This window comes from Vigna angularis, chromosome 2 (genome assembly GCF_016808095.1).
Source record: "Vigna angularis cultivar LongXiaoDou No.4 chromosome 2, ASM1680809v1, whole genome shotgun sequence".
Taxonomy (NCBI): Eukaryota; Viridiplantae; Streptophyta; class Magnoliopsida; order Fabales; family Fabaceae; genus Vigna; species Vigna angularis.
In genome coordinates, this window is record NC_068971.1 from 49,664,079 (window position 1) to 49,691,392 (window position 27,314).

Sequence of the window (27,314 nt, forward strand, 5' to 3'; positions counted from 1 at the left end):
ACCCCTGCATCTAGTCAAAACCAAGTCCAACTTCACCTATGAACCATCAAACACTATTATATCAGTTTCATAGCATTCTCACAACTCCAAAACAATTGTAAATCACTCCATCGACAAACTTAAACATTCAGTTTTATACCATATTCATTTCCATTATCTCTTTACCTATTAGAACCTCCAAAATACCTTTTAAATGCCACCTTGACTTCACCATAGTAACTAGCATTCCTTCCTTCATCACATACTAGCTAATTCTCATTATAAACAATTTATTAAGGACCACATAAATTGTTCTAAACTACCAATTCTAACTTTAGATCAAAAATTTAGAAATTCACCTTTCAAACCTCTAATTTTAGATAAAAACTCACTTCATACCTTTACTTAGTACTATTCAACAATCTTCACCAGTTTAATCAACATATAATACAACCAAAATACATTTATAACTCATAAGAATCACTTTTAACCTTAGCATAACAATTACACATCAATTTTCACACATTTTCATATCATTTCATAACAATTCCAACAACTTAACATACTAGAATTCACAATGCAATTTAATAGTACATTTTAAACACATCATTATCATAAACTCATGAATTACAATATGTCTACCAAGTAAAATTTAATTAAACTAACTTCCCTTATCTTTTAGAAACTTCAACCAGCTCTTAGAGAACCATACTCTGCTCCCTCAGCTCAAAGAGACCAAACATGATCAGGGGATGTCGTTAGAACCATTGATTAGTAGAGAACCTAAGAGAAAACTCAAACCATACATGCAAAACTCCACATGCATTGAAGAATGTGAAACTAGAGAAAATAGTAGAAAACTAACTTACTCCTTTTGAGAAATTGATCGGGTAGACTTGAAGATCTCACCGCGAGGATCACACAGACGACTTCTGATCTTCAAACAGGTGAACATGGTGTAAGAACCCTTAGAGAGAAGGCAAATGACTTTAAAAAAGTGGTTTATAAAGAGATGTTGTGTTTTAAAATAATGAAACTTGTTTATAACAAAACATTTTATATTAAAACCATTTAATATTAAAATATCTGAGTCTCACTATTTTTAACCTACTACCACTTCTAAAATACCATTTTCTAGGTCTTCACATTATATAGAAACCTAACTTAATAATATGAAGAAGATAATCCTATAATTGGTGTATATTTTATTTTGGTTATACATTATTTAATATTGTTATATAAGTAGTTGCTAAAATTTTTTATTATATTTTGGTAGATATATACTATACTATGGGACTTTATGTCCAGAATAATGTCATGTTTGCTTTTGGTACACTAGAGAAACAAATTTTGATCGAACTTCCTATATTTGCCTAATGGATATAAGTTGTTTATGGTAAAACTTTTTATGGGTTTAATATACTTTTATCTTTAACGAACAGTCCGGCGTTCAATGCGGAACGAAGCATATGGTTGCCTGTAGGGGTAGGCAAAGAGTATTGTACTGCACTTAACTATAAACAATTATAGTTAACTATAACATAGTTTAAGTAAACTAAATTAAACTAAAAAATGGTTTAAAAAAGCTGAACTGAACTAGTTTTTGGTTCAGTTACACTACAATAGTTCAGTTAACTATTGCAAAGACGCTGGTCTCTTACTGTTAAGTGGCAAAGACACTCTTACTATCAAGTAGCAAAGACAAGATGGTTCTCCGTTCCATCGGTGACGAGCATGTACCCTTTCCCCATCAAGAACTTGCCGAGTGCATCGGCGTTGACCTTCACCTGCTTGGCGTCGGCCTTAAACCCAGGCGTCGCAACCTGTTTCAGTGCCACGGTGAGGCCCCCAGTGGTTGTGAGGACCACCATGGAGAGAAGGGAAAACGACGAAGTTGATTTTGTTCTCGAATTCATAAACGACATTTTCTGGCTACCCCTTCTTGGGCGGCTTCGGACCCTTCCGGTAGAAGATCATGCCCGCCCTGGGACTACGCAAGCTCTTATGCCGGAGGTGTAGTACTCGTGGGTGAGGTGACCGCCAGAGGGCAGATCCAGCCCCATGATGCGGTTGTGGGGTTCAATTTGGTCAATGAATTCGTTGCCGCCGTAGTAGCGATTTCGACAAAGCCTTTGACAACAACAACGACGACAGCAAACCAACGAACCTTCAACGGCGATGGCCTTCAATGGCGGCAGCCTTCAACGGCGGCAGCCTTCAACAGCTGCAACCTTCGACAACGAGTGAGCCTTTGACAAACAAATTAACGCACGAGGAGGCATAAAGCAAACGAGGTCCGTGGTTGAGAAAGCAAAAAGAAAACTTAAATTGTAGTTAACTGTACTGCATATAAAATAAGTTCAATATTTTTAAACTGAACTAGTAACCAGTTTAATAAGTTTTTAGTAAAAATAGTTTAAGTTTTTTAAGTATAAAAAAGTAAAGATAAACTATAGTTTAAGTTTTTTAAGTTAACTCTGCCCAACCCTAGTTGCCTGGTTGGTTAAATACTCTAAATGAAAATAGTAATTATATGTTGTTAACAATATGAGCGGAAGACTTTTTGGTTCATCATGGTATTGCTCTAAGTTTACATATATATATTTGGTCTAAAAGTGAAGTTGGAGATATTTAGAAAAATAAAAATTCAATTAAAATACGAAATAGAAGAGGGATTTTTTACAATATAAATTTTACATTAAGTAATAAAATTTAAACTAAACTTAAAATTATAAATTTGATTTTAGTAAAACAGAAATTGTTTGAACTTGTATTTATTTGTATGTTACACTTTGATGTTATTTTTATTTATGTAAATTTCTCAACAAAGACCATCAAATATAAGAATCAAATCCAATATATTATAAATTAACATTATACGTATTTGATACAAAATTTACTGTAAGTTATTGGGGTGAAAGTCTGGAACTGGCTAAAGTGATAATAGTATTTTGATGAAGAAAATAAATGAAATAAATTTAATTTAACTCTTTCTTCTAACTAACAAAACAATTCGAAGAGAAACATATTCTAAAGATATTTTCTTCCAAATTAATATTTTAGTTACTTGCACTGTAATGGAAATTCTGAAATGACCTACCAAAAAAGATGAAGCTTTGATTTGTCTTCATTTTCTTATAGCTTGACTTTTAGGCAATGTTTATAGTCATATAATTTCACCATAGTCATAAGAGATATATTGAAAAGGAACAAGCTCTCGTGCTCATCACTTTACATTCAATTGGTGAATGGAAGAAATGAGAAATGGACTGCTTTCATAACTTTTTACTTTTTACTTTATATTTTTTATTTTTTATTTAGAAATATTTATATTATTATACAAAGGATTTTCTCTTGATATACATTATTCTTTTTCATTTTTTTTAAAATAGTCATATTTTAAATTAAAATAATTACTTTATCAATTTTATCTTTTAAATAATCATTTTTCAAAATTAAAATAATTATTTATAATAAATTGTAAAATCTATTTTTTTTTATTTTTATAATTATAATAATAATAATTTTTTTATCATAGAAAAATAACACTTGTTTTACCTGTATAATTTAAAGACGTTTTTCGCAATTCAAAATATAAATTTTGTATACTGAATTATATATTTAAGAAAAAACATTTAAATTATACTATTTAAAATATAATTTTTAATAAATAGATAAAAAAAACAAAAGAGAAAGGACATGAGAGAGAGGTGCAGACGAATAGAAAAAAAGAAGAACAAATAGATATTTTCAAAATCTTAAAAAAGACCAGAAAGAAAGAATCCGAGAAACAAAGAGGTTATTTGGTCCTTAATATGGGCAACAGATTGGGCCGAGAGGGAAATTGGGTTGGGCCAATATGCGATTGCGAGTTCAGGAAGGTACTAGAAGTGTCGTATTTTACGGCATATAAATACCATTTCTTCAAAAGGAGCAGTTGTAACAGGGTTACTCTGGGGTTTCTCATTCACTCACCAAAGAAGAAACTAGGGTTTTACAAAATAACCTTTCTCTCTTTTTCTTCATTCCAATCCAATACCAAATATGAGGTACAAACCATTAACCCTGCATCTTCCTTTGATATTTATCCCTTTAGAACCTGTTATCACGTTTTGTTTATTTTGACATATCATTAAACTATTTTCTTCATTCTCTTGGACTTTGTTTTCTTCTATAATTGGGGGTTGTTATCGATCAAATTGTTTGCTACTCTTGTTTTGTTTTGTGGAGTTCTTACCGACTTGTGATCCTGGAGAATGGAGAGTTTTCACACTTTTTAGCTGCAACACAAATACTGTTTTAATTAAAATTTTAGTAAACCTAAACTATAAGGGGGAATTTTCAAAATCTAGAGCCAATTGAAAAAGTTGGTGTATGATACATATTTTATTTCCCAGATTGTATTTGGTGATTCGGGTACGGCGATGGTATTATTAGGTTTTGATTTGTCTTGTTTATTATGAAAAAAATTGCATGTTGGTTCTCATTTTTCTATCATTTAATGTCTTGTTCTTCATTGTGTTCCCGTGAACGATTCGTATGTTGCATATGACTATTAAGTTTTCGTCAAAGTGATTTGTGATTAGTCAATTTTTTGCGAATTCAGTGATAATAATTTTCAGCAGTTCGATTTTTTACCGTCTAGTATTTATTGCCTTCCAATGCCATATCTGGATCCTATCTAATTGTTCTTCATTACTTGTTTATAAATGCACTGAGTGATGCAGTCGTCATCCCGAGGTTAAGTGGGCTCAGAGAGTTGACAAGGTCTATATCACGGTGCAATTGGCTGATTCAAAAAATGCTAAAGTGGATCTTACTCCTGAAGGCGTTTTTACCTTCTCTGGCAGCGCTGGCACTGAAGACTATCAGTATGAGCTAAAACTGGAGCTCTTTGAGAAGGTTAATGTAGAGGTGAGAAGACGGTGCTAATTTTTGCTATGCCGCTATATCATTGGGGCATCTTCAGGAATGTTTATTTGCACCTTTTCATGTGAAATGAACAATAACATCTCTTCGACAAATTTATTGCCCTATATACCATTTAATGGATGTTGTAATGCTCATACTTGTATTTTGTCATCCTCCACTTACAAATCCACGGCTTTGATTCGTTCTCCATTTTCTTCTTTCAGGAGAGCAAAATTAATGTAGGAGTGCGAAGCATATTCTGTGTAGTGCAGAAGGCAGAAAATGGATGGTGGAAAAGGTTACTGCGTGGAGAAGGCAAGACTCCACATTATGTGAAAGTAGACTGGGATAAATGGGTGGATGAGGATGAGGAAGATGGCAGTGGTATTCATGGCTTGTACTAAAATATTTAATGTCTTGCAGATCACAGTATACTTTTATGCATAGTCTAATTAATTCTGTTCATTGTGTTATCAGGTGAACCGGACTTGGGAGGAATGGATTTCTCGGTATGCAATGTGTTCATTTGATTATTCTCTTCAAAATATTTTCTTGATTATATTATTTAATATCCTCACTATTTTTATGCAGAAATTTGGAGGAATGGGTGCTGATGGAATGGGAGGGATGGATTTCTCTGTACGTAATACGTTCAGTTGATTTACTTTTTTATTGATGTTATATTATATGTTTTGATTAAATATGAATGGTGCAGAAATTTGGTGGTGATGCAATGGATGATATTGATGAGAGTGATGATGAAGGTACGCGTGTGTGCTAATTTGTGATTGACATTTTTCGTTTCTACGCGATACTTGGCCATACATTATGAAGCACGTGCAATTTATTGTGTTATAATGTAGTTTAAGCAAGTTGTTCTGACTTCTGAGTTTTTTCCATGTTTAATTACAGCGTTGTGTATGACTATGTAAATGGTTTTTATAGGAATTAGGAACACTTGGAAAAACTGAGTGGCAGTTTTTGCAGCTTAATGGCTTTAAAGGGAGCTGTAGGTTATGTTAAATATTATATGATACTTATAACGATTTTTGTTTCCATCTATTTTTGGTGGATATGATGTGCATGATGATAGAGTTGGGTGGAGAGTGCTAATTTCATAGTGCAGCATTCTAGAACTGAAACAGTGAATTGAAGTTGATCGGGAGGTGTCAGTGCTTTGTGATTGAAATGTGCAGTTCTGTGGTAGTTAATTCCTGTGAAGTTATCTTTGTATTGGTTCTTAAGTAGCTTATAAATTACGGAGCTAAGAGATAAAGCTGAATAAGAGATTTATTTTCAATGAGTTAATGCTCATGGACATTTTATGTATATATGTTGAATTACAAATATGCGCATATAGATTTTTTGACCCTTGTTTATTCAATGCTTAATTTACATTGTAACTGAAATATATTTGTTTGCCGACTCTACAGAGCAAGAAGTGTCGAAGCCTGTTGAAGCCGATGCTGGCGAGGCATCGACGGAGACAAAAGAGGCTGCTCCAAGCACATGATGTCGTTTCTGTTCATGACGCTACCTTAGAAGACGCTTTATGAAAATTCTGAGTGAAAATTTCTTTCTGTACCATTGATTGGTAGTTGTTTTTAAGTATGAGACATTTATGTCTCACCCGTGGTGGCTAAACATTTAGCAAGTATTATTATTTATCAGAAAAATGCTCCTAGTTGACTTAGGATATTGTATAATTGAGATTTATTTTCATGCATGATATCGGGATTTGCATATTTTTATGTTCATTTTTTTGTTTGCGTGGATGATGATTCTGGCGTAACTGCTAATTTGCTGTGTTTGAAAATATATTTCTTAATAAAATTTTGCTTTTAAAAGACGATGCGGTTTTAAAATAAAAATAATGTAGCTCAGTACGAACTTAATCTTTTATCAGATTGGACCTTATTTATTGCAGTTGTGACCGAGTAGCTTTTACAGGTTATGTGTAGTTTGCTTAGCGGGTAAATTTTGGCCTGTAAAATATGCGAGCTGTTCAATTTTGTTTTTCGAATTTAAATTGAAGTTTAACTTCTGTTGATTTGTTATGAATTTAATTTTAGATTTTGTTGATATAATTTTTGTGGAATAACTGGTAGGATCAGTTCTGTTATTAAAAAACCATTTTGAAAATTATTCTTAAATTTTTTAATTTTATAATACGCATTTCTTTAAAAATTTTAGAATCTTCAACGATTATATGCACTTAAAAATAGGATTTAATAGCTTATTAGTTAGTTGTGTTTTGTGAAAAAAGTTTATTATAATTAATATAGAAATAAAAACTATAAGAACATGCCTGATTCATACAATATAGTTTATTTTGGTTCTATTAGTGTTGGTTAAAATTATTTAAAATTTAATCTTATTTTTCCAATTAATCATTTAAAAATTATTTTAACATCTAATTTCTAATGATTACAAAATAAAATAAAGATATTTTTACCGAAAAGTATAACGTTTTGGTACAGACCTATGCAAAGGTGGTGACGATTGTAACATGAATGACCGTGGAATGGATGTGAATTTACGAACGTTAATCTAATATTTAGACAAGTAGAACAATAATCTTCTATACTTAGGTGTGAGGAGGAATTATTACGTAACAAAAGAAAATCTTGATAAAATCATTCAATTATGTTATAATTCATATCGTAAATATTTGAGTTAGTTAATAATTCGATTTGGTTATATTTATAAAATATTTAAACTATATCATATGAGTATTTTGGATGAGTAATAATATAAGGAGACACAAAAACATCCTATATAATATAAAACTATGAATGAATATTTTTAGTAATTTTTGAGTAAATTATTTACCTTGAAAAAAAAACAAATAAATTAGGTGTACCGTTCAACCCTAAACCCAGGCTTTTATGAAGAAGGCAATATTGTTGATGTACCTCTGCAACTCTATAACAGACACAACTTAAATGGAGAGCAGTGCGGCCATGGATGTTGAGGAGCAACCTTCACCCAATTCCACCAACGTAAAACGATTCGGCCTTAAAAACTCTATTCAAACCAACTTCGGCGATGACTATGTTTTCCAAATTGTCCCAAAGTACGTACCTTCTTTTTCTTCCCCGTTTAAGCTCGTTGAATTCATGCTCAAACTCGATGGAAAGTAGTAAAGTTTCCTTCTTAATTCTCAAACGTGACATGGGTTCCAATTTTTTTGTTAATAAAAGGGATGATTGGAGTGCAATGGCGGTTTCACTGTCAACGAGCGCAGTGAAACTATATTCACCTATGGCGGGTCAATATTTCGGAGAGTGCAAGGGTCACACCGCAACCATCAACCAGATTTTATTTTCGGGTCCTTCACACCACCAAGTTTTGTGTTCGTGCTCTTCTGACGGCACTATTAGAGCTTGGGACACACGCACATTTCAGCAGGTAGATTTGTTTTGTTTCTTTTTTTTTCTTTTATTCTAAGTTTTTCATGTGTACAAGTAATCTGATGCTTGAGTGTGTTGGACTGAAATGGACAATTGTAGGTTTCTTGCATCAATGCGGGTTCTTCGCAGGAGGTTTTCAGCTTCTGTCTTGGAGGAACTAGTGGGAATTTAGTTGCCGCCGGGTGTAAATCGCAGGTTTGCGTTTGATTGTGGATTTTCTATGATACATGATTTAAACTACTGTTGTTTTTTATGTGTCCTAAAGTTTGAGTTTGCTCAGATACTGTTCTGGGATTGGAGAAATATGAAGCAAATTGCATGCCTGGAAGACTCTCATGTAGATGATGTCACTCAGGTTTGTTCTGTTCAAATTGCTTGAATTACATGTGACAACAATTTATATTTTAGTCGGAAACTTGATATACTTGAATTATCTGAAAATTATAATCCTGTGGAAAAAGGACTTTTTGTTTGGTGATATGCCCTGCCTGAAAAATTTTGTTGTGAGAAAGAGAAACGCAGCAATTGATTCAATTATTATAATTCCAATATCTTATAAAAAGGGTAGGGTAATTAAGAACTACAGCCAAGGAACTCCAAATATTTCTATATAGAAAAAACTAGAATTTTTTCTAGATTTGAAGAAATTATTGGTGAATGGTCCTTTGTAGATTTATGAAACAGTGTACTTGATTCCTCATTTTCTAGGTTAGACTTAATTTCTATTTTCATGCAGAAGTCTTCATGGAATTTATATTAGTAAGAAGTAGGCTTCAAATATTTTATATCTTGACGGTTTCTATTAGGCTTTGTTCACTTGAATGGATTTGAGGAAGAGTGATTGAATGGATTTAAGAGGATTTGAAAATAATTTTTGTTGTTGTTTATTTGAGTGGATTTGGAGTTAGGTCAGGGTGAATTTGGAAGTAAATTTTTTTAATTTGTCACATCAATCAAATCCTACACTAATTTTCATAAACGTTGTTTCCAAATTCATTCTCACTTACCTCCAAATTCACTCAAATAAACTACAAAAAAATTTATCTTCAAATCCGCTCAATTACTCTCTCCCAAATCCATTCAAGTGAACAAAGGTATAGTTATAACTTGTTTCTTTACCGCATACCCCCATCTTCCTTAACCCTACTTCACCATAATTAATGCGGTTATATTTCTTGTTTAGGGTTCACGGTAACCTGTTATAGAATGAAGCAAGGAAAATATGTTATGCAGAACGTTTTCCTCGCAAGTTGAAGAGAGTACCAATTCGTTTCATTATAAAAAATAAAGCTCTAGCAAGTGCTATGCTAACTTTCATTTTTTTAGTAAATAAGATGAAATTGATTTTTTAATTATTCAATTCAGTGTGATACATGGGTTTATGTTTGATTTGACTAAAATCTGCAATTTGTGCCAGGTTCATTTTGTCCCCAACGAACAAGGAAAGCTTATTTCTGCTTCAGTAGATGGGTTGATCTGCACGTTTGATACCACTGGAGATATCAATGATGATGATCATCTAGAGTCAGTAAGTCTGGATTTCAATTCAGTTTCCCCAGTTGTTAATTCTTGTAAAGCATTTGATTCTTAATTAAGGTATTAAAGACAGCTAAGCCCTCTTGAAGTGGATTGTATTTAGGTTTCCTTGGTTTTCTACTATTGGGTATTCTATTTCAAGAGAATACCTATTCCAACTTGTATAGATTGAGCGGACCTTCTATATTTTTTATTTTCTTTTTTTGCAACTTATTTTTCTCTTTTCTGCAAAAAATTTTATCATCCCACCCTTTAACTGAGTATTTCCTTATCTATGTATCCATAATTCCAGATAAATACATATCCGTTTGTATTTGTCTTATCCATCTATCCAGATATATATTTTGCAATAAGTTTTTGAGTCTTTGTATGTTTGAGCAACAAAAAGTTTTTTATGCAAAATTATATATTTTTTTTGTACAACAATGTAGGTGATTAATATGGGGACTTCAATTGCAAAGGTGGGGATTTTTGGAGAGAGTTACCAGAAGCTTTGGTGTTTAACACATATTGAAACCCTAGGGTACAGTGAATCTCCATTACTTGTGTTTTTCTTAAGTCCTATTAGTTATTCAAAGCTTACCCATGCTCTATTTCTGCCTGCTATGGTTGTATTCTGCACTTTCAATTTTGTTACTGTTACTGGAGAAAGGTAAGTTCATACACAGAATGAGCAACTGTCACAATCACAGAGTAGTAGTGTGCGTTCGGATAGAACTTATAGTGTTTATGCTAATAATTACATTCGTATGCTCATAATGTGTTATATGAATTTTTATGTGTATACTAAGTACGAACACTTTCCTCATTTAAAACAGTTAGTTCTAATATTTCTTTCTTCTGTTACCTAGTATCTGGAACTGGAAAGATGGTAGAAATGAAGGAAACTTCTCAGATGCACGTACTTTAGCTTCTGAAAGTTGGAATTTGGACCATGTGAGTTCCTCCTATACTTTTATACGAATATGGTGCATGAAAACAGTCTTCATATAAAAAAAAAATGTGATGTGATGTGTAAGCATCGTGTATGCATATGATAATATATCATTGCTTCACATAGATAGAAACGAAGAAAAGAAAGAAGGGCAGGGCTGGTAACTAGTACATATTTGAAAGTGTTATAATTCTCTTAAAGGATCCTTCACACTTTTCCTTGCCTTTGCATCTGCTACTTTTGAGCTATGTGAAGTCTTTTTAATTGAACTGACATCCCTGCTTTTAGGAAAATTCCTGGAGAAGCAAAAGTTTTTGTGTGTATTTACATGTCTTTAAATTTCATGCTGAAGAGAAGGATGCATTAGATTAGCTGAGCAGGCTGAATAAATGATCTTCCAAGTTTAAAGTAAAACTTTTATATTGCTCAACAAATAAATTGTTGGAGATTCTATGTTGAGTAAAGATAAAACGAATGTCCAAACTTCACTCTATAAGATAGTTTTGTAATCTTAAGTTAAGTTAAAATTCATTTATTAAAATGGTATTAGAGTCATTCAAAGTTTATTCTAGTAAGATTTTGTATTTCTTAGGTCTATCGTTCCACTACTATTAGGTCATTTTCGGACCACTCATTAATATTATATCTCATACTTGAAATATGTATGTCTGAGCATGAGGGGTGTGTCGGAGATCATACATTAACTAGAAATAAATGAATTTGAAATATACAAGTGAATATAAATCTTACCTTATAAGTTGATTTGGTAAGATTAAATTAGGTTTAAAGTTTACTTTGGAAGACAAATTTTATATTATGTCATATAAGTCTTAGCCCACAAAATATACTTTCCTTGGCAGGTTGATTATTTCATCGATTGCCACTACTACAGAGAATCTGAAAAACTATGGGTGATTGGTGGCACTAATGGTGGTACTATGGGCTACTTTCCTGTAAATTACAAAGGAGTGGCAACAATTGGAGGTGCAGAAGCAATTCTTGAAGGTGGGCACACAGGTGTTATTAGGAGTGTTTTACCAATGTCAAAAATTCATTCTAACAGTCCTAGCCAAGGCATTTTTGGATGGTCTGGTGGAGAAGATGGTCGGCTATGTTGTTGGCTATCTGATGATTCCTCTGAATCAAATCGATCTTGGATTTCAAGCACATTGATTATGAGGCCAGAAAAAGCTCGCAAGAAAAATCGTCATCAACCCTACTAGCAAGAATATTCCCAGCCATTAACTCTCAGTTCGATACTGAAGGAGCAATTTTTGTTTCATTAGCCAACAGTTACTTCTATTTTCACCTCAATTTGAGTTGAAATGCCTTGGATTTTTATAAAAATTATGTATTTGTTGTCAGATATGTCCTCAACTGCATGTAATATTTGTACGTTGCCCTTTTTGTTTTTCCAAAATGCACAGATCACTTTATCCATTTTGTAATCTTGTATTGGTATGGAGTATTATGTTATATTTTTAAAGTTGTTTTTGTTTACTTAGATTGCTTTGATGATATGGTTAAGTTTACCTAACAAATGACAGCATACAAACCTTCAGAAATTCAAAATATAACAAATTCCAAATACTTAATAAAAAACCTTCATTGCTCAAAACCCATGATCAACACATATCACAATTTCATCAACTTGCAAATTAATTTATTCTCTCAAACTTCACTATACTCCAATTCAACACAAACAAAACTTTAACCAAAATATGATATCAATTTAAATTTCATACATATGCAACATTCTAATCATCATCCGAAAACCTTTTCAACTAAACAAACACTCCAAACCTATTTATATGTTATAAGATTATTAAAGATAACTTTTCTTACCTAAAAATCTACCGACTCCATCAAACTCCAACAATATGTTTTCACACAAGAATCTTAAACCTCCTAAAAACAACTCTTTTCACCAATAATGTTATAATCTAAATTAGGAGAAATTCATCCTTGACCATTAAAATACACATGAAAGCAGATATCCATATAAATGCAAATCACTCACATACAAACAATTAAAAGAAAGACAAAAAAACTCTTACTCCAAATAAAAATCTGTTAGGTAGCTATTATTGTCCTCTTTACTAATATCACCACATAACAGCCTGCATTTTGAAAATATTAACTAGGTTCTTTCATTCTCTATACATCTGTGCTTGGTTAAATTCAATGTGTTACGTATTGTTATTATATTTGGTTATCTTTGGAAACTTATTTTTACCTATTTTTGATTTCAGTTGAAAGTTATTCATGAATTACTTCTGAAAGTTCATTTCTTTTGCATAGTTATTCAATAACAATTTCAAGTAGAAATACTTTCAATAATATCCAAATAAATTTCATTTCAACAATATAACTCTAAAAAACAACATATTCGAATATACATTTCTACATGTACATTGCAAATTAAAAATCTCCTTTTCTTCATATAAAATTTTAATTTATAACAAACTGTTGATACACACTATTGTTAACAAACCTGTAATCTGAACAAAGAGAATGTAATCAATTACACAAATGTTTCCCAAAAGTCAAGTTTATTTGGAAATTTTGATACATTCCCAACAGTTTATAACAAACTGTTGATACACACTATTGTTAACAAACCTGTAATCTGAACAAAGAGAATGTAATCAATTACACAAATGTTTCCCAAAAGTCAAGTTTATTTGGAAATTTTGATACATTCCTGACAATGACACGCAATCTCTTTAGTAGCGGAATTAGCTGTTTCATTTCTTTTAAAATGCAGAGATACTGAAGAAATGGGCAGCAGTTATGAGAAATTCATCCAAACATAATTCCAGTTGACTCAAATAGATTAGAAAAAAGGGACCATTCGACATAATGCTCCAAATAGTAATAATAGTTATTGGGCAGCAAATATTGGGATGAGGAATAATATCATTTCGTCACTCCATTTACTGGAACATGAGTTCAAGTGAAGGCCCCAAAAAGTTTCATGTAAAATTCTCATAGTAACATCTCTAAATATATCAAATTCTATTCAACACATTGCTCCATCACTACTTTTCATTGGAGGGAAAGAAAGGGGGAAGGGCACGATGGCTGGTGGGAAAGTATTAAAAAGGTGGAGGCCCTTCGAGTAACAGAATAGCACTCTTGACATTTTTGTGATTATAAACACAAGAAAAACGTTGGAAGCTAAAATTCAAGTATGCACAAGGAAACACGAGCAGTGAGGTTGCAACTGGTCCATCTGAAGTAGTTCATTCCACCAGTCAGAATCACCCTCTACCTCGCCCTGTATGCACCAAAAGAAACACATACATTGGCCAATATTTGATTATGATGATTACAAATCAATACCGATAATTTAAGACTACTAAAGTTACTGCTAGGACCAAATTAACATTTATTAATTAGTGGTATCAAACCACTAAAAAATATGAAGGTACCAATTTAACTGCAGATCAATTTTGGAGTTACCAAAACCTATTTAAACCAATAATAACACTTTTACACATCAGAATTATCATGCTTATTAGGAGTTCATCTAATTTAGGTGAAAAGAAGAAAAACTAGTATGAAACTCTTTAAATCATGGCATGGTGAAGTATAGGAGAGAATCTACAAATGATTGAAGAAAGGGTAATACAAGCAAAGAGGACCGTGATTTACCTCTATTTCCACCAGGCTTTCCGCTAGGGCCACCCTTGCCTCGACCTCCTCCAGCTCCCTTGGTACCACCATCATCAAGACCACGCCCAATTCCTTTTGATTGACGTCCACCAGCACCTTCTTCTCTGCCTCTTCCCCTCCCACGCCCCACACCAGGTGGTTTACGATCTGAAAAAGAAGATATTAATCAGAGAATATCTAGATTTTTCAATAACCAGAAGGCAGTATGAGAGGCAGGTATACACAGCTAAATTAACACTTTCAAATAGACAATATTAATTCATTGATATTGAAAACACACACACAGACACACACATATGTATATACATGAATTATGAGAAGCATTGGAATCTTTCAATGTCTCCAAAAAAAAAATCACCTGGTTAACTTACAAGATACTGAACAACCAACTATCATATTCATCATATGTTCGTGGATTCATAGCCCAGAGGTCAAAATACCGAAATTGCAACGGGAGGCGAACTTAAAAAGAGAATTTAAAAACAAGAGTTTGGAAAGGTCATGAATTTGATGATTTGCAATAAAACAAATTACTCAAAACGCGGCACTTTATTTTTTCTTTTTCTTTTCGCTCTTTTTCTTTCACAATACCTTTTAGGACTTGTTTTAGATTTGAGACCCTGTATACTTGCATTTCATAGATGAAAACATGATGCAATTGAGCAAAATCGCCATGACAACAATATGAAAGATAGTTCAGCATTCCAACAAATATGAGAAACACAACATTGCCAATTTTTCTATTTTTGAATTTTCGGAAATAAATTTTATCTACCCGGACGAAAATGGGAGTTGCCAGATTTCTATTTCAAAGGACCTACTAACGATTGAGGAACCTAAATTCTCATGGCCCGACACTATCTATTTACTGAAACTCTCAAAGAATATGATTTGAGGGTCCTCATCATGTTCACTTCAATACAATTTTCAAACTCACATCCACAATTTAATTCTACTTAAATTCACAAACCAGCTAGATGCCAAAACAATGCTTACCTGCTCGGGTTTTGGTTTCTTCTTGAACTTTGTCAATAACCTAAAGTAATAACACAAAATAAAAATTAGAAGAATATATGTATGTGCTGCTCATATATCACTAAACAAAAACTCTTAATTCTATTTCCTGAAATGGGCCCAATGCACAATTCTCCACCACTGCAAGGTTAAAGGGTGATTGGGATGAGTGCAGCTTTAAAAGCAGATTTAGATTGTCTACAGTCAAAGTTCCAAACTCAGTATTCAGCAATTTGGAACCTTCATCAGCGGGTTCATATTTTATTTCGATGAATCAGAGATAAAACGTTTAAAATCTGAACCATCCTATTGTCATCAAACAGTTAACCACAATGACTGAGTGAATGCATGCAGATTTGACTGCAATTATTTCAGTTCCCTTAAGCACGCAAGGATCGGGCTTTTTTCTATGACCATCAGATCACAAGGTAACTAGCAACTCTACAATTGACAAAGCTTCACCTTCTTCTCAACCCATTTTTTAAAAGTTTCTTTTTCACAATTGGACAGTCTGGGAGAGCAGATCTCGGTCTTAAGGTGAGTAGTTGGCTATATTCAAGTTATATTCGGGTCTCAGTACCCAGTGAAACCCATTTAGAATAACAAACCCGAGTTTTTGTTTCATCTACTTGATGAGATCCACTACCCCTAATAATAGGGTGGATAATAATTCTTCCCAAGTCTATAAATATAAACACTAAAGGAGGATAACATACATTGAATGTTTCTAGCTTAAGCATCTCTTTAGCTTTTGCTGGAATAATAAAAAAGAAAATCTCCGCTACACACCTCATCAGGAACTCGAAGGTACTTGATTGTATTGCCTCGTATGTAGCATTCAGGCATCCTCCAAAATCTATCTCCATCCTACATTGCCAGTTTCAATCAAAATCTATGAACAAACATTTCAACCAAAGTCAAATTACAAGGGATCGATAAAAACAACATTACTTTAGACGTGCAAATGACTTCTCGGAGATGGATGTTCATCCATGTATCGCAATTAACCAAATGGCCGTTATAAGTCTCTCCATTTTTCAGTTCTACCAACTGTTACACAGTCATAACATCAACATCACCATCATCATCATAATAATCATCATATCATAATAATAAAAATAATAGAAATCAAACGAAACATAATCATCATCATAATGAGGAACCACTTGGTACAAAAAAAAAACGGAACATGATGAACAAGTGAGTTACCATTGGGTGGCCTTGGGCAGTTTTGAGAAGGGAGAGAGGAAGCTGCAAGGAGTTTACACAAAATGGGGGTAAAAAGGTCAAATCATATACAGTATAATGTAAGGTTAAATAACAGTAACGGTTACCCTAGAGCTTCAGATTATACGACGAGTTGGGGGATGTTGAATCCTAGTGAGGTTTGTTTCCGATTTAAAATGTTAAAGTTAGCGCTTTCAAAGAACTGGGTTGGAGAAAATGAGGTGCTTACCATGTCGTTGATGAGCAGTGTGGTGGATGATTGAAACTGTGCGTTCGAAGAAAAACGAGGGCGGAAAAGAATAGAAGAGAGAAGGGAAAGAACACACACACACTCTCTCTCTCTACAAAACGTGTTCAATCTTTTTGTCCAAAGGGAGAGTGTATTTGACCAAGGTAACAAAATTAGGAAGATTTATGAAAGTATATTTGAGTAATAATACTAGCAATTTTTTTTTAAAGTTTATTACTTAAGTTTTATAACTAAGTTATTAAATAAATTCATTTTGATTGAAAAAATATTATATCTGTAATACGAATTTATTCAATGCATACTTAATTTACTTATTATTTAAACATATCTTTAAAGTAAAATAAGATGAAAAATAATCCTGTGCGTATCAATATTGAGCATATGATATGATATACCTTTTTCTAAAGATTATTTTTTTCAATTTTTGAATATGTACTAAAATAAATAATTTTTATTTTAAGAAAACACAAGCAAGAGTTTAATTTTAATACATTACAACTATAAATATTTTTATAATCAACCATTTAAAAATTACTATATATATATAACTATTATAAAATTAAAAAAAAAATCTGTTAATCCTTAATTGGAGAACAAAGAAAAACCTTTATAGAAATTCACAATTTTATTCGTTACTTTGAGAATATTAAGCAAAGTTGGACTCTAGTGTGTAAAAAATAACTTAAGAAACTTAAAATACATTTTAAAATATTTCAAAATATTGAAACTAATAAATATTTATTAGGACTGAACTTTTGTCAAAATCACAGTACTAGTATTTTCTTTGATATATTAAAATGTTTAGTCTTTCTTCAAAAGTAAATATTTAGTTAATGTTTATTTTTAAAATTGCCACATTTACTTGTGTTTCATGTTTCGTAACAAACAGCATGATTGTTAATAAAAATTCTGTTATCATAATATTATCTACTAATCACATGTAATCACATACACTGAGTTCAAACTCATCTCCCATCTATGTTCTGATAAATCATTGTACGATCCAGAAATACATATGAACTTTTATTAACTTTTAAAATAATAAAAGCAACCTAAGAACTCCATTGACGCGTATTAAGCAGTTCAGAGTGCCAATTAAAAGTCTGTTTAGGCAATTGAATAGATCGTAAGCAATAGTATAAACAGTATTTTTTTTCTCTATCAATATTTGCCATCTTTTTCTGCTGTTTCATTTACGGATAATAAATCAACATACAATGTTACCATACAACTGAACCAACGAATGTAGGTAACCTCTTTGAAAACTGAATTTCCAAGCATAGTCACTAGGAATAGAAGTTCCTACATTAAAGAATAATTCCCTATTTCCCTTTTGTCCTCCCGTAATTCATACAGTAAGTTGAAAGAATGGAACATAAAGAAAGGTCAGCTGAAGCTGTGACCTTTAATAGAATAGGACCCATATTAATACTTATGATCTGAAAAATCACTGCACTAAGCAACATATAAAACCTAAGGCTTCTTGATAGAAATAGTCCAAAGAAGATCTGAATCAGACTGTACTGTAACTATTTCTCCTTTTACAATATTCGATGTGCTTATTAAACCTCCAAATCTCATTGCCGTCTCATCTGAGATAAACAAAATAAAAAGTTCATCATCAGATGACATTTATAAACAATATCAGAATTGGGTGATTGAAAAAGGAAATGGAAGTTGAAGATTTTTATTATAAGAAATATCGATGCCTCCATCACACTAAAGCATCATATTCACTCTGTTACCATCCTACTCAAGCAGAGACTCAAGAAGTACAGTTTCATTACAGACTAATATATTTACAGTAATCACCTAACATTATTATTAAAGAACTAAAAGCATTACTTACTGAGGTCCCATTTGAGTCCTGTGGTTGTAGAGCTTCCAGACGGCATCCCAATTGGAATGAGTCCACAATGGGGACCCTCAACAGAAGATTGAATAAAGATTTTATGATACCGATTCTTTGGAAGAAGATGAATGAGGCAATCATCAGATAGAAGGATAATCCGTGTGTTGGGAAATCGACACAGAACATTAATATTTCCAATCTCATGGTCGAATCTCCCACCAAGTGCTCCAGCAACTAGAATGCATTGCTGCCATTGCATTAAGATGAAAGGTGAAAGAGTTATTGCCAAGTTGAGTTAATTTCAGCAGTACAACTAAATACACATAGCATGATAACAATTCCTTACTGCCAAAAGGGAATTAGAGCAAATATGGCACAAGACTTGTTCATTTCAATTATTCCAAAATTATCTTAGTCCATGAGTTCAATCCCCAGTGCGGCTGAAATTAGAAAATCAGAAAATAAATAATATAACCAAGTATTTAACTCACCTCTGATCCATCAATCTTTGGGCTGAGGTCACGTATGTATATGACACATTTGTGTAAATCTGTGGTGTCCTGATCATGCGACTCATCAATTATCTTAGTTCCCTGCAGGAAGAAAACTAGCATAAGACCCTTGCCATAATTTATGCAAGATTCAAGATGTAAATATAACAGTAACATAGGAATAAAAAATGGTACTTCGGTGTGAACAATAAAGTTTCCTTTTGAATTCATTTTCTCTATTGCTTGCACAAGCGCAAGCTTAGTCGCAAGAAAAAAAATTTGGTCCTCGAAGTATCATTTTAACATCCTCCAGTTAGTCCTGCTGTTAATGAAACTATTTTGAAGTCCTTTAAGTGCTGCTAGATTGGACTGTTTAAAACATGTGTAGAACTTGTCCCTTTGTTTCAGGCGTGTATCTATTTGATCTCTCTTAAAAAAAAACATCAATTTTATCCTTTAGAATTAGAAGCAACACATAACGTTAGTGTCTTAAACTTGTAACATTTTGTCTGATGAAAACAAGAAGTTGTTCAATTTCCTATCATCAATTATTTAACAAGAGATGCATATCAGTAAATATCTTGAAACGCAATTGATTCCAGTAATTGTTAAGAATGCAAATTTTAGTTGTCGAAGGTCACAATTCGGACTATTGAAAACAAAATAACTGTGTACGACAAAGGGAAGACCCCTGAAATATTGTAGAAAGTAAAGTGAACATGTAAGGTTGATTCTTCAGCAAACTAGTCTATTGTTATTATGATAATTTTTTAACTCTACTTTTATGCTAATTTTACTCTCACCATACCAGACATTGTCTGCGTTCTGTGATTGGAATTTGAGATGGTAAATTTGGGACTAAGAATAATTGTAACAATTATTTATTCACGTTTAAAACCGTCTAGCCTTATAATTAAGGGACTTCGAAACAGTTTCGTTACCAGACTGAACAACAGGAAAAATGTCACATAACTTTGGGGACCACTTATTATATTTTTAATACTTTAAGGACTAAGTAGGAGATAAAATAAAAATTCGAGGACCAAATTGATGGCTTAATGCACAAAAAACCATAACCATAACCATAGGTAAAGAGGGAAATACCAGTTTTGCATAGAAGTCAAGTACTTCTTTCCGTATTGAATCCATGTCTCCTTTAATTGCATCAGGCTTGTACCTGAAAGAAACCTAGCAAGTTAGACAAAAGGAAATCTGCAAACATATACTGAAGATGCCAAAACATGCTACCAGAAATTAACAATAGCAAAACACTGACAATAGTACTGAAAACAATAAATGTGACACGGTTTGCAGTCTAACCAAGTTCTCCAACAATTATACTGCATAGACTAGAAACGGAAATAAAGATCGTTTGGAGAGCTTACACCATTGAAATCAATCCGAGATGCAAAAATGTACAAAGAAGCATGCTATAAGAAAAGTTAGATCAATTAAGCGGAAGATATCGTTGACTACAACTCAGAAGAAGGATGACTTCTCACAAATACCCCATGATAATTCCAGCCAGATACGTATAAGTGAAAATAAAAGTAAGGAAATATATCATGGTAGAATATCTTTAATCTCTAATAAGATAACATCAAATGCGATACATGGGAATTCCACGACAAGCAGAAACAAACAAGGCACTGGTAAGCACTATCTGTCACCCAGGACCAGAGATAAGAGTGACATAACATTGTTTGAGCAGATTCATCATGATCAATCATAATGATGGGAACATGGACTGATTTATTTAGTACAACAACGGCAAAAAAGGATTAACAGAATCCAATTGATGTAGCCTGCACGAACTCACAAAATCCTATTTGGCTATCTCATTTTCTGATCCACTCAGTCTCACTCAAAGCCACTAAGAACTTTAAAAAACCCAGCCCCACCACAAATACGTAAAATAGAAGTAAAGAAAATCACAGCAGCTTGAAACTTTCAAGAAAGACATCGAACTCAGAAATCACAAGCGTTAAGAAATTCCCATCATGTAAAAGAATAAAAAAAAAACATCATTTCATAACCAGAACCAGCCTTTTGTGAACTTGTCCTGGACCACTGAATGAGAGAACTCAAAAGTGATAATAGGAAAGTTAGAACTTTTCATTCAGCACCCCAATTGCGAGAAACACCACAACCACAAGCACAAAGTCACACAAACGGAACTAAGCTAAAGAGAGAAACAAACAAAACCTTAGGGAAAAAAAAATAATCAAAATTTAAAATTTAAATGAAAAAATAGGAACCTGGAGCGAACATGGGAAGGTTGTTGATGCGGGAAGAAAAGAGGCATTTCATCATACACCCTATTGGCACCTCCATCGGCGCACACTCGCACATGAGCTGTACCCATCAATGCATGAATCAACAATCAACAACCAACACAATAAAGAAAGAAAAAAACAGATGAAAGGGTGCAGGGAGAATACCGTGGTCCCAGAGCAGAGGAGCAAATCTCGGAAGACTCTGATTGAGAATAACGAGAGCGTAGTTCAGAGAAAGAGAACACGCCGCGTTGGGGTTCTCCGGCGAAAGAAGAAAATTCGAACAATGACACATCAAATCCATATTTTTTCACAGGATGCTTCTTTTGGGAGGCGAGATGTCTGTTATGCTCCCAAACTTTTCACAGGATACCTCACTTTAGTATTCCGTTTTTTGTTTCAATAACGATGGTGATAATATTATATTGATGCACTTGCTTCTTCTCCCTTTATTCAATCATTCGCTGCTTTCTATTCCCATTGAATGTGCTTGGATCTGATAAAATAAAATCCCAACTGTAACCAAACTCTAATAAACCTCGTCTGCCATATACGCGCGATGAAATTACAGTTACAACCCCAGCGATTGGATTCGATTCAATTCAATTTTGGTGTGCAGTGGAACAGACGTGGGAACGCGATTACCATACGCGAAAGTTCCAGTTTTGTGCCACATGCCAATTTTCACCCTTTCATAGTTCCACGTCTTTTCAGTCAATGCTTCCTATACAAATTTATCAGTTCATATTTTGGGTAATTATTCTGTCAATTTATTTACCTTTTTTATACCATTCTTTCAAGAATTCACTTTAATATCTTTCCCAATCAGTTGCAGATATTTTCTTTTAACTTTTTCCTTTTATTTTAGACTTAAATACATTTTTGCTCTTTTGTGATTATTCCTATTCTTTTATGTATTACAAAAATAAAACTATACCGATATTAAAAATAAATAAATAACAATAACCAAAAGTTAATATTTTAAGAGCATACACCAAGCTTGTTCACTTAAACTCATTTACTTTCTTAATTCGTACTTTAATGTATAATTTTGGTATCGGCATCGACTTATATACTAAAAGAAATTGAAACATCACTGATATTGATAATTAAAAGGAAAATGTTAAAGTTTAGTTTTTAAATTGTAATTTTTAAGATATTATAAATAAATTTATTGCCTGTAATAAGTTTATTGAAATTAAATAAAATTTCCTCTTGTGGACAATTTTGTGTAAAAATTCTAGCAATTCAATTTTTTAAAACGCTATTTTATGGACGCCGTCTTTTATTTTTGTTGACTCTCCTTTGTTTTAAAAAAAGGGTTATTTTCATCTAAATTATTTTTTATGTGTATCGTGAAAAAAAAAAAGTTAACGTAGTTTCTACTAAATTCTGAAAGAAAGGGGAAATAAAGACAAATCCTTTTGTAAATTAATAGTATAGTATTGTTTTATATTCGAGAATAATAGCTTGAGCAATAAATAAATGGTAGCACACAAGCATTTCTTTTGTTTGATTTTGAATATACCATTATTCTTCTTCTCTATCGTGGTTATTTCACTCGAAGAGTTACTATAAATAAAAAATATCTTTCATGGTATATGATTGTTTTTACAGTGTTTAAAACAAAAATTATGGTTAAAACAGAAAAACACACACACACAAATTATAAATCGTAAGTAAGGATAGCAATATGATACACATGAAAAGTTTGAGTATTTGATTTCAAGTAAAAGTTCATTATCATCTTATATAACGAGTAAAGAATTTTTGTTTCATTCATATTTGTATTGAATAACCCGATACTAATGTTTGTTTTTTAATGTTATATTCTTAATTAATTATTTTTTTTGTAAAACTAATAAATATTAGTAAATATTTAATATTAAAATAATGTATTATTGTTTATTCAATATATAATATTTAAAAAAATAGAATTATATAAATTTTAAATCAAAGTACATATATACCAATTGAACAAAGGCAAAACAACTATATACAATATTACACAAAATCTATATAATAAATGAAATATATTTTTATATAATTGTAGTGAAAAATTATACATAAAAAAGTGAACTAAATATTAAAATATTTATATAAAAATCATTAAAACAGTTATATATGTTAACAATAAATAATAAATAAAAATATTTTTAAAAATATCAAATGTATACTCTAAATTTTATAATTGAATGAAATCACATAAAATAAGATAGAAAAATATTATTCAAATATCAAAATAGTCAAACATTTAAAAGATAATGAAATTTGTTTAACAAGACACAGCTCTCAAATGAAACAAACATTTAGGACTAAAAAGAATAAAAAAAATTAATTAGAGAGTAAATGAAGAGTTTAAGAAATTGCATGCTTGAGTTTGAAAGTCAAATATTTTTATTCATGTAAAATAATTAACAACAAAAGGATATTAAAAAAACAATACAAATAATAAAATGTAAGACTACAACGTGAGACCACGTTATTTATTATAATTAATAAGAGGATGATAACACAAATTCTAAATTTGACTTTTTATAATAACATTATTTTTTACAATATATACATATCAATAAAAAAGACATAAATTATTAAAAAAAAGGTAAAAATGCAATAGAAATTTTATTTAATTTTAAATATTTTTAATTAAGTTTAAATTTTATTTTTATTAAAACTCAATTCAGTGAATAGGTGTTATTCAGCTGTAAAAAGGAAGATGAATTTTAATTGTTTTCATTTTTATTTAGGTGATATTATGACTCATAACACACAGAAATATTTTAGTTATCCGCCGAAACAAAAAATTATAAAAAAAAGTTATTTACACAATTTTATATTTTTTTATAATTTTATTCGATAATTAAAATTTTTACTGTGTCACACTCATAGACATGTTAAATATTAAATTTATCTATAATCATAGTCTTTAAAACAATAATAAAGTTGTGGTCTTAGGTCTCGACTCGATTTATTTAAGGCCTCTTGACCACCAATTATTCAACAATTATGAAATCCAATTTGCCCCAGAAAAAAAAAATACAGTCACTTTTTTTTTCTATAATGCTATTTAATAACGAGAATATTGATTTTTACCATAGTTATTTTTTAATTTGAATAATAATAGACATGGAAAATATTTTCAATCATTCCATTTTAAAAAATAATTATTGTTCTTCAAAAAGAGAATATACCGCCTTTATCTAAAGGTTATATTTTCTTCCTTCCTTTATTTATTTATTTATTATTGACTTGTCCTGAGGTTGCGCGTTTCTGGATTCACCACTACAATTGCGGATGATCCGAAATTGGTGTGTCCATATCTGTTTCTGGTTTTCAAATTGCATTCATTTTCCATTCTGAATTTATCTTTTTGCATTAACATGTTACAAAAGTGTTTGGGAGCTCAAAGGGCGCGAAAATTCCAGAGAGCTCTCAGGCATTGCAAGGTCACCATCCTCTGTCTGCTCCTCACCATCGTTGTCCTGCGCGGCACCATCGGTGCTGGAAAATTCGGCACGCCGGAGCAGGACTTCATCGACATTCGCAACCGTTTCTACTCCCGCAAGCTCCCTGAGAACGATCGCCACCTTGGTGAGCTTCAATCCACGACGTCCAACGATTCCAATTCCATCACCGACTACAATGCCTTTGACATCAACACCATATTGGTCGACGAACCAGAAGACGTGAACCGCGAGAAATTGAACCCGGAAGAGCCGTATCGTCTCGGCCCCAAAATATCGACCTGGGACCAGCAACGATCTCGCTGGCTTCGCAATAACCCCAATTTATCAAATTTCGTTCGGCCCAACAAGCCTCGTGTTCTTCTGGTAACTGGGTCATCGCCGAAACCCTGCGAGAATCCCGTTGGGGATCATTACTTGTTGAAGTCAATTAAGAACAAAATTGACTATTGTCGTTTGCATGGGATTGAGGTGTTTTACAACATGGCTCTCCTTGACGCTGAGATGGCAGGGTTCTGGACCAAACTTCCTTTGATTCGGAAGCTTCTTTTGTCTCACCCTGAGCTGGAGTTTATATGGTGGATGGATAGTGATGCCATGTTCACGGACATGGCGTTTGAGGTGCCGTGGGAGAGGTATAAAGACCATAACTTGGTGATGCATGGGTGGGATAAAATGGTTTATGATGAAAAGAATTGGATTGGGCTGAACACTGGGAGTTTTCTGCTGAGAAATTGCCAGTGGTCTTTGGATATTCTCGATGCTTGGGCTCCAATGGGGCCTAAAGGGAGGGTTAGGGATGAGGCTGGGAAAGTGCTGACGCGTGAGCTCAAGGATAGACCTGTTTTCGAAGCTGATGATCAATCTGCCATGGTTTATCTGCTGGCTAAGGATAGAGACAAATGGGGTGATAAAGTTTATCTCGAGAACGATTATTACTTGCATGGTTATTGGGGGATTTTGGTTGATAAGTACGAGGAAATGATTGAGAATTACCATCCTGGTCTCGGGGATCATAGGTGGCCATTGGTGACTCATTTTGTGGGGTGCAAGCCTTGTGGGAAGTTTGGGGATTACCCTGTTGAGAGGTGCTTGAAGCAGATGGATAGGGCCTTCAATTTTGGGGATAATCAGATTTTGCAGATTTATGGATTTACGCATAAGTCGTTGGCTAGTAAAGAAGTCAAGAGAATACGGGAGGAGACTAGCAATCCCCTTGAAGACAAGGATGAAGTTGGGTTGCTTCATCCAAACATTTAAAACAGTTGATGTATCATCTTCTAGGTCAGTTTCACTCTTTTTGTACGAGGTTAAATAGTCAGAAAACTCGTCATCAGGGTGCATGTTAGTGCAAAAATCCGATACTCTTTTTGTATGACCGATATTTTCTATGCACCACCCCTACTTAATAGGTAAATTTATCAATATCTTATAAAACTAAAATCAGATATTTGTTACAATATATAAAGTTCAACAACTCAATCAACATTCAAAGCTCGAATATTATTCTTTATTAACCAGTTCGATAAAAGACAAATAACAATAGCCAAAAGTTTATATTTTTAGAAGCATACACCAAGCTCCTTCACTTAAACTCATTTACTCTCTTAATTCTTACTTTAATATGCAGTTTTACTGACGTGATCGACTTATACTAAAAGAAATCGAGACACCACCAATCTTGATAGTTAGAATGTAAATGTCAAATTTTAGTTTTTAAAGTTGTAATTTTTAAGATATTAAAAATAAATTTATTGTCTGCAATAAGTTTATTTAAATTAAATAAGATTTTCTCTTGTGGAAAAATCTACGTAAAAATTCAAGCAAGTCAATATTTTAAAATGCTATTTTATGGATGCCGCTTTTTTTACTTACGTTGACTCTTTATTTAAAACAAAAGTTATTTTCATCTAATTTATTTTTTTCCTTAATACCAATTTTTTTGGTTCTAATTTTTGTGAGCTTTATTTAAAATAGTCTTAACTTTTTTTTTCTATTCAATGTTGTCCTAAAAAATGTAATTTATGTTCAATTTAGTCCTTTTGTGCAACGGCGTTTAAATAGTTAACGGCAGACTGTCCAACTATGCAATAAGTGAATGTCATTTAACTGCTGACATGCCTTGCCACGTGACAGACCCTTCCCCACCCAAAAATTTAGGGTTTCTGAATGAAAGGGGAAAAGGCTTAGAGGAAAATTGAAGCTTGCGATGGTCCAATTGACCATAGTGGGTCTGTCGGAGTTTCGCAGAAACTAGAACAAACTCCTTTCTTGCGGCGCGGTGAGGGT

The 27,314-nt window shown here is 32.5% G+C and overlaps 4 protein-coding genes and 1 pseudogene across 5 annotated transcripts; 3 read left to right on the plus strand and 2 right to left on the minus strand.

The window, feature by feature from the left end:
• Nucleotides 1–3,872: 3,872 nt before the first annotated feature.
• LOC108326971 (uncharacterized protein OsI_027940) lies at nucleotides 3,873–6,647 on the plus strand. Of its 2 annotated transcripts, XM_017560611.2 has the most exons (7): nucleotides 3,874–4,028; nucleotides 4,707–4,893; nucleotides 5,115–5,274; nucleotides 5,368–5,399; nucleotides 5,482–5,529; nucleotides 5,606–5,654; nucleotides 6,324–6,647. In XM_017560611.2, exons 1-7 carry the CDS (start codon nucleotides 4,024–4,026, stop codon nucleotides 6,401–6,403), a joined length of 561 nt encoding a protein of 186 aa, XP_017416100.1. In that variant the 5' UTR covers nucleotides 3,874–4,023; the 3' UTR covers nucleotides 6,404–6,647. The 2 variants fall into 2 exon arrangements, with proteins under 2 accessions (XP_052729865.1, XP_017416100.1); XM_052873905.1 differs by lacking the exon at nucleotides 5,482–5,529 and having other exon boundaries at nucleotides 3,873–4,028.
• Nucleotides 6,648–7,745: 1,098 nt separating this feature from the next.
• Nucleotides 7,746–12,273, plus strand: LOC108327758 (WD repeat-containing protein GTS1). The gene is made up of 8 exons (XM_017561457.2): nucleotides 7,746–7,966; nucleotides 8,094–8,301; nucleotides 8,403–8,498; nucleotides 8,584–8,658; nucleotides 9,721–9,831; nucleotides 10,271–10,362; nucleotides 10,691–10,775; nucleotides 11,634–12,273. Exons 1-8 carry the CDS (start codon nucleotides 7,836–7,838, stop codon nucleotides 11,994–11,996), a joined length of 1,161 nt encoding a protein of 386 aa, XP_017416946.1. The 5' UTR covers nucleotides 7,746–7,835; the 3' UTR covers nucleotides 11,997–12,273.
• Nucleotides 12,274–13,672: 1,399 nt separating this feature from the next.
• LOC108327892 (probable U6 snRNA-associated Sm-like protein LSm4) lies at nucleotides 13,673–17,081 on the minus strand. Its single transcript, XM_052873906.1, has 7 exons — nucleotides 16,922–17,081; nucleotides 16,675–16,716; nucleotides 16,417–16,515; nucleotides 16,255–16,332; nucleotides 15,448–15,487; nucleotides 14,431–14,598; nucleotides 13,673–14,053 (listed from the first exon to the last, which is right to left on the minus strand). Exons 1-7 carry the CDS (start codon nucleotides 16,922–16,924, stop codon nucleotides 14,037–14,039), a joined length of 447 nt encoding a protein of 148 aa, XP_052729866.1. The 5' UTR covers nucleotides 16,925–17,081; the 3' UTR covers nucleotides 13,673–14,036.
• A 1,093-nt stretch (nucleotides 17,082–18,174) lies between these two features.
• LOC108327846 (thiamine pyrophosphokinase 2) lies at nucleotides 18,175–22,235 on the minus strand. Its single transcript, XM_017561571.2, has 6 exons — nucleotides 21,727–22,235; nucleotides 21,544–21,640; nucleotides 20,390–20,462; nucleotides 19,286–19,387; nucleotides 18,792–19,041; nucleotides 18,175–18,534 (listed from the first exon to the last, which is right to left on the minus strand). The coding sequence occupies exons 1-6, from the start codon at nucleotides 21,863–21,865 to the stop codon at nucleotides 18,416–18,418; spliced, it is 780 nt and encodes a 259-aa protein (XP_017417060.1). The 5' UTR covers nucleotides 21,866–22,235; the 3' UTR covers nucleotides 18,175–18,415.
• A 2,642-nt stretch (nucleotides 22,236–24,877) lies between these two features.
• On the plus strand, nucleotides 24,878–26,405 carry LOC108328563 (xyloglucan 6-xylosyltransferase 2-like; annotated as a pseudogene).
• The last annotated feature ends 909 nt before the right edge of the window (nucleotides 26,406–27,314 follow it).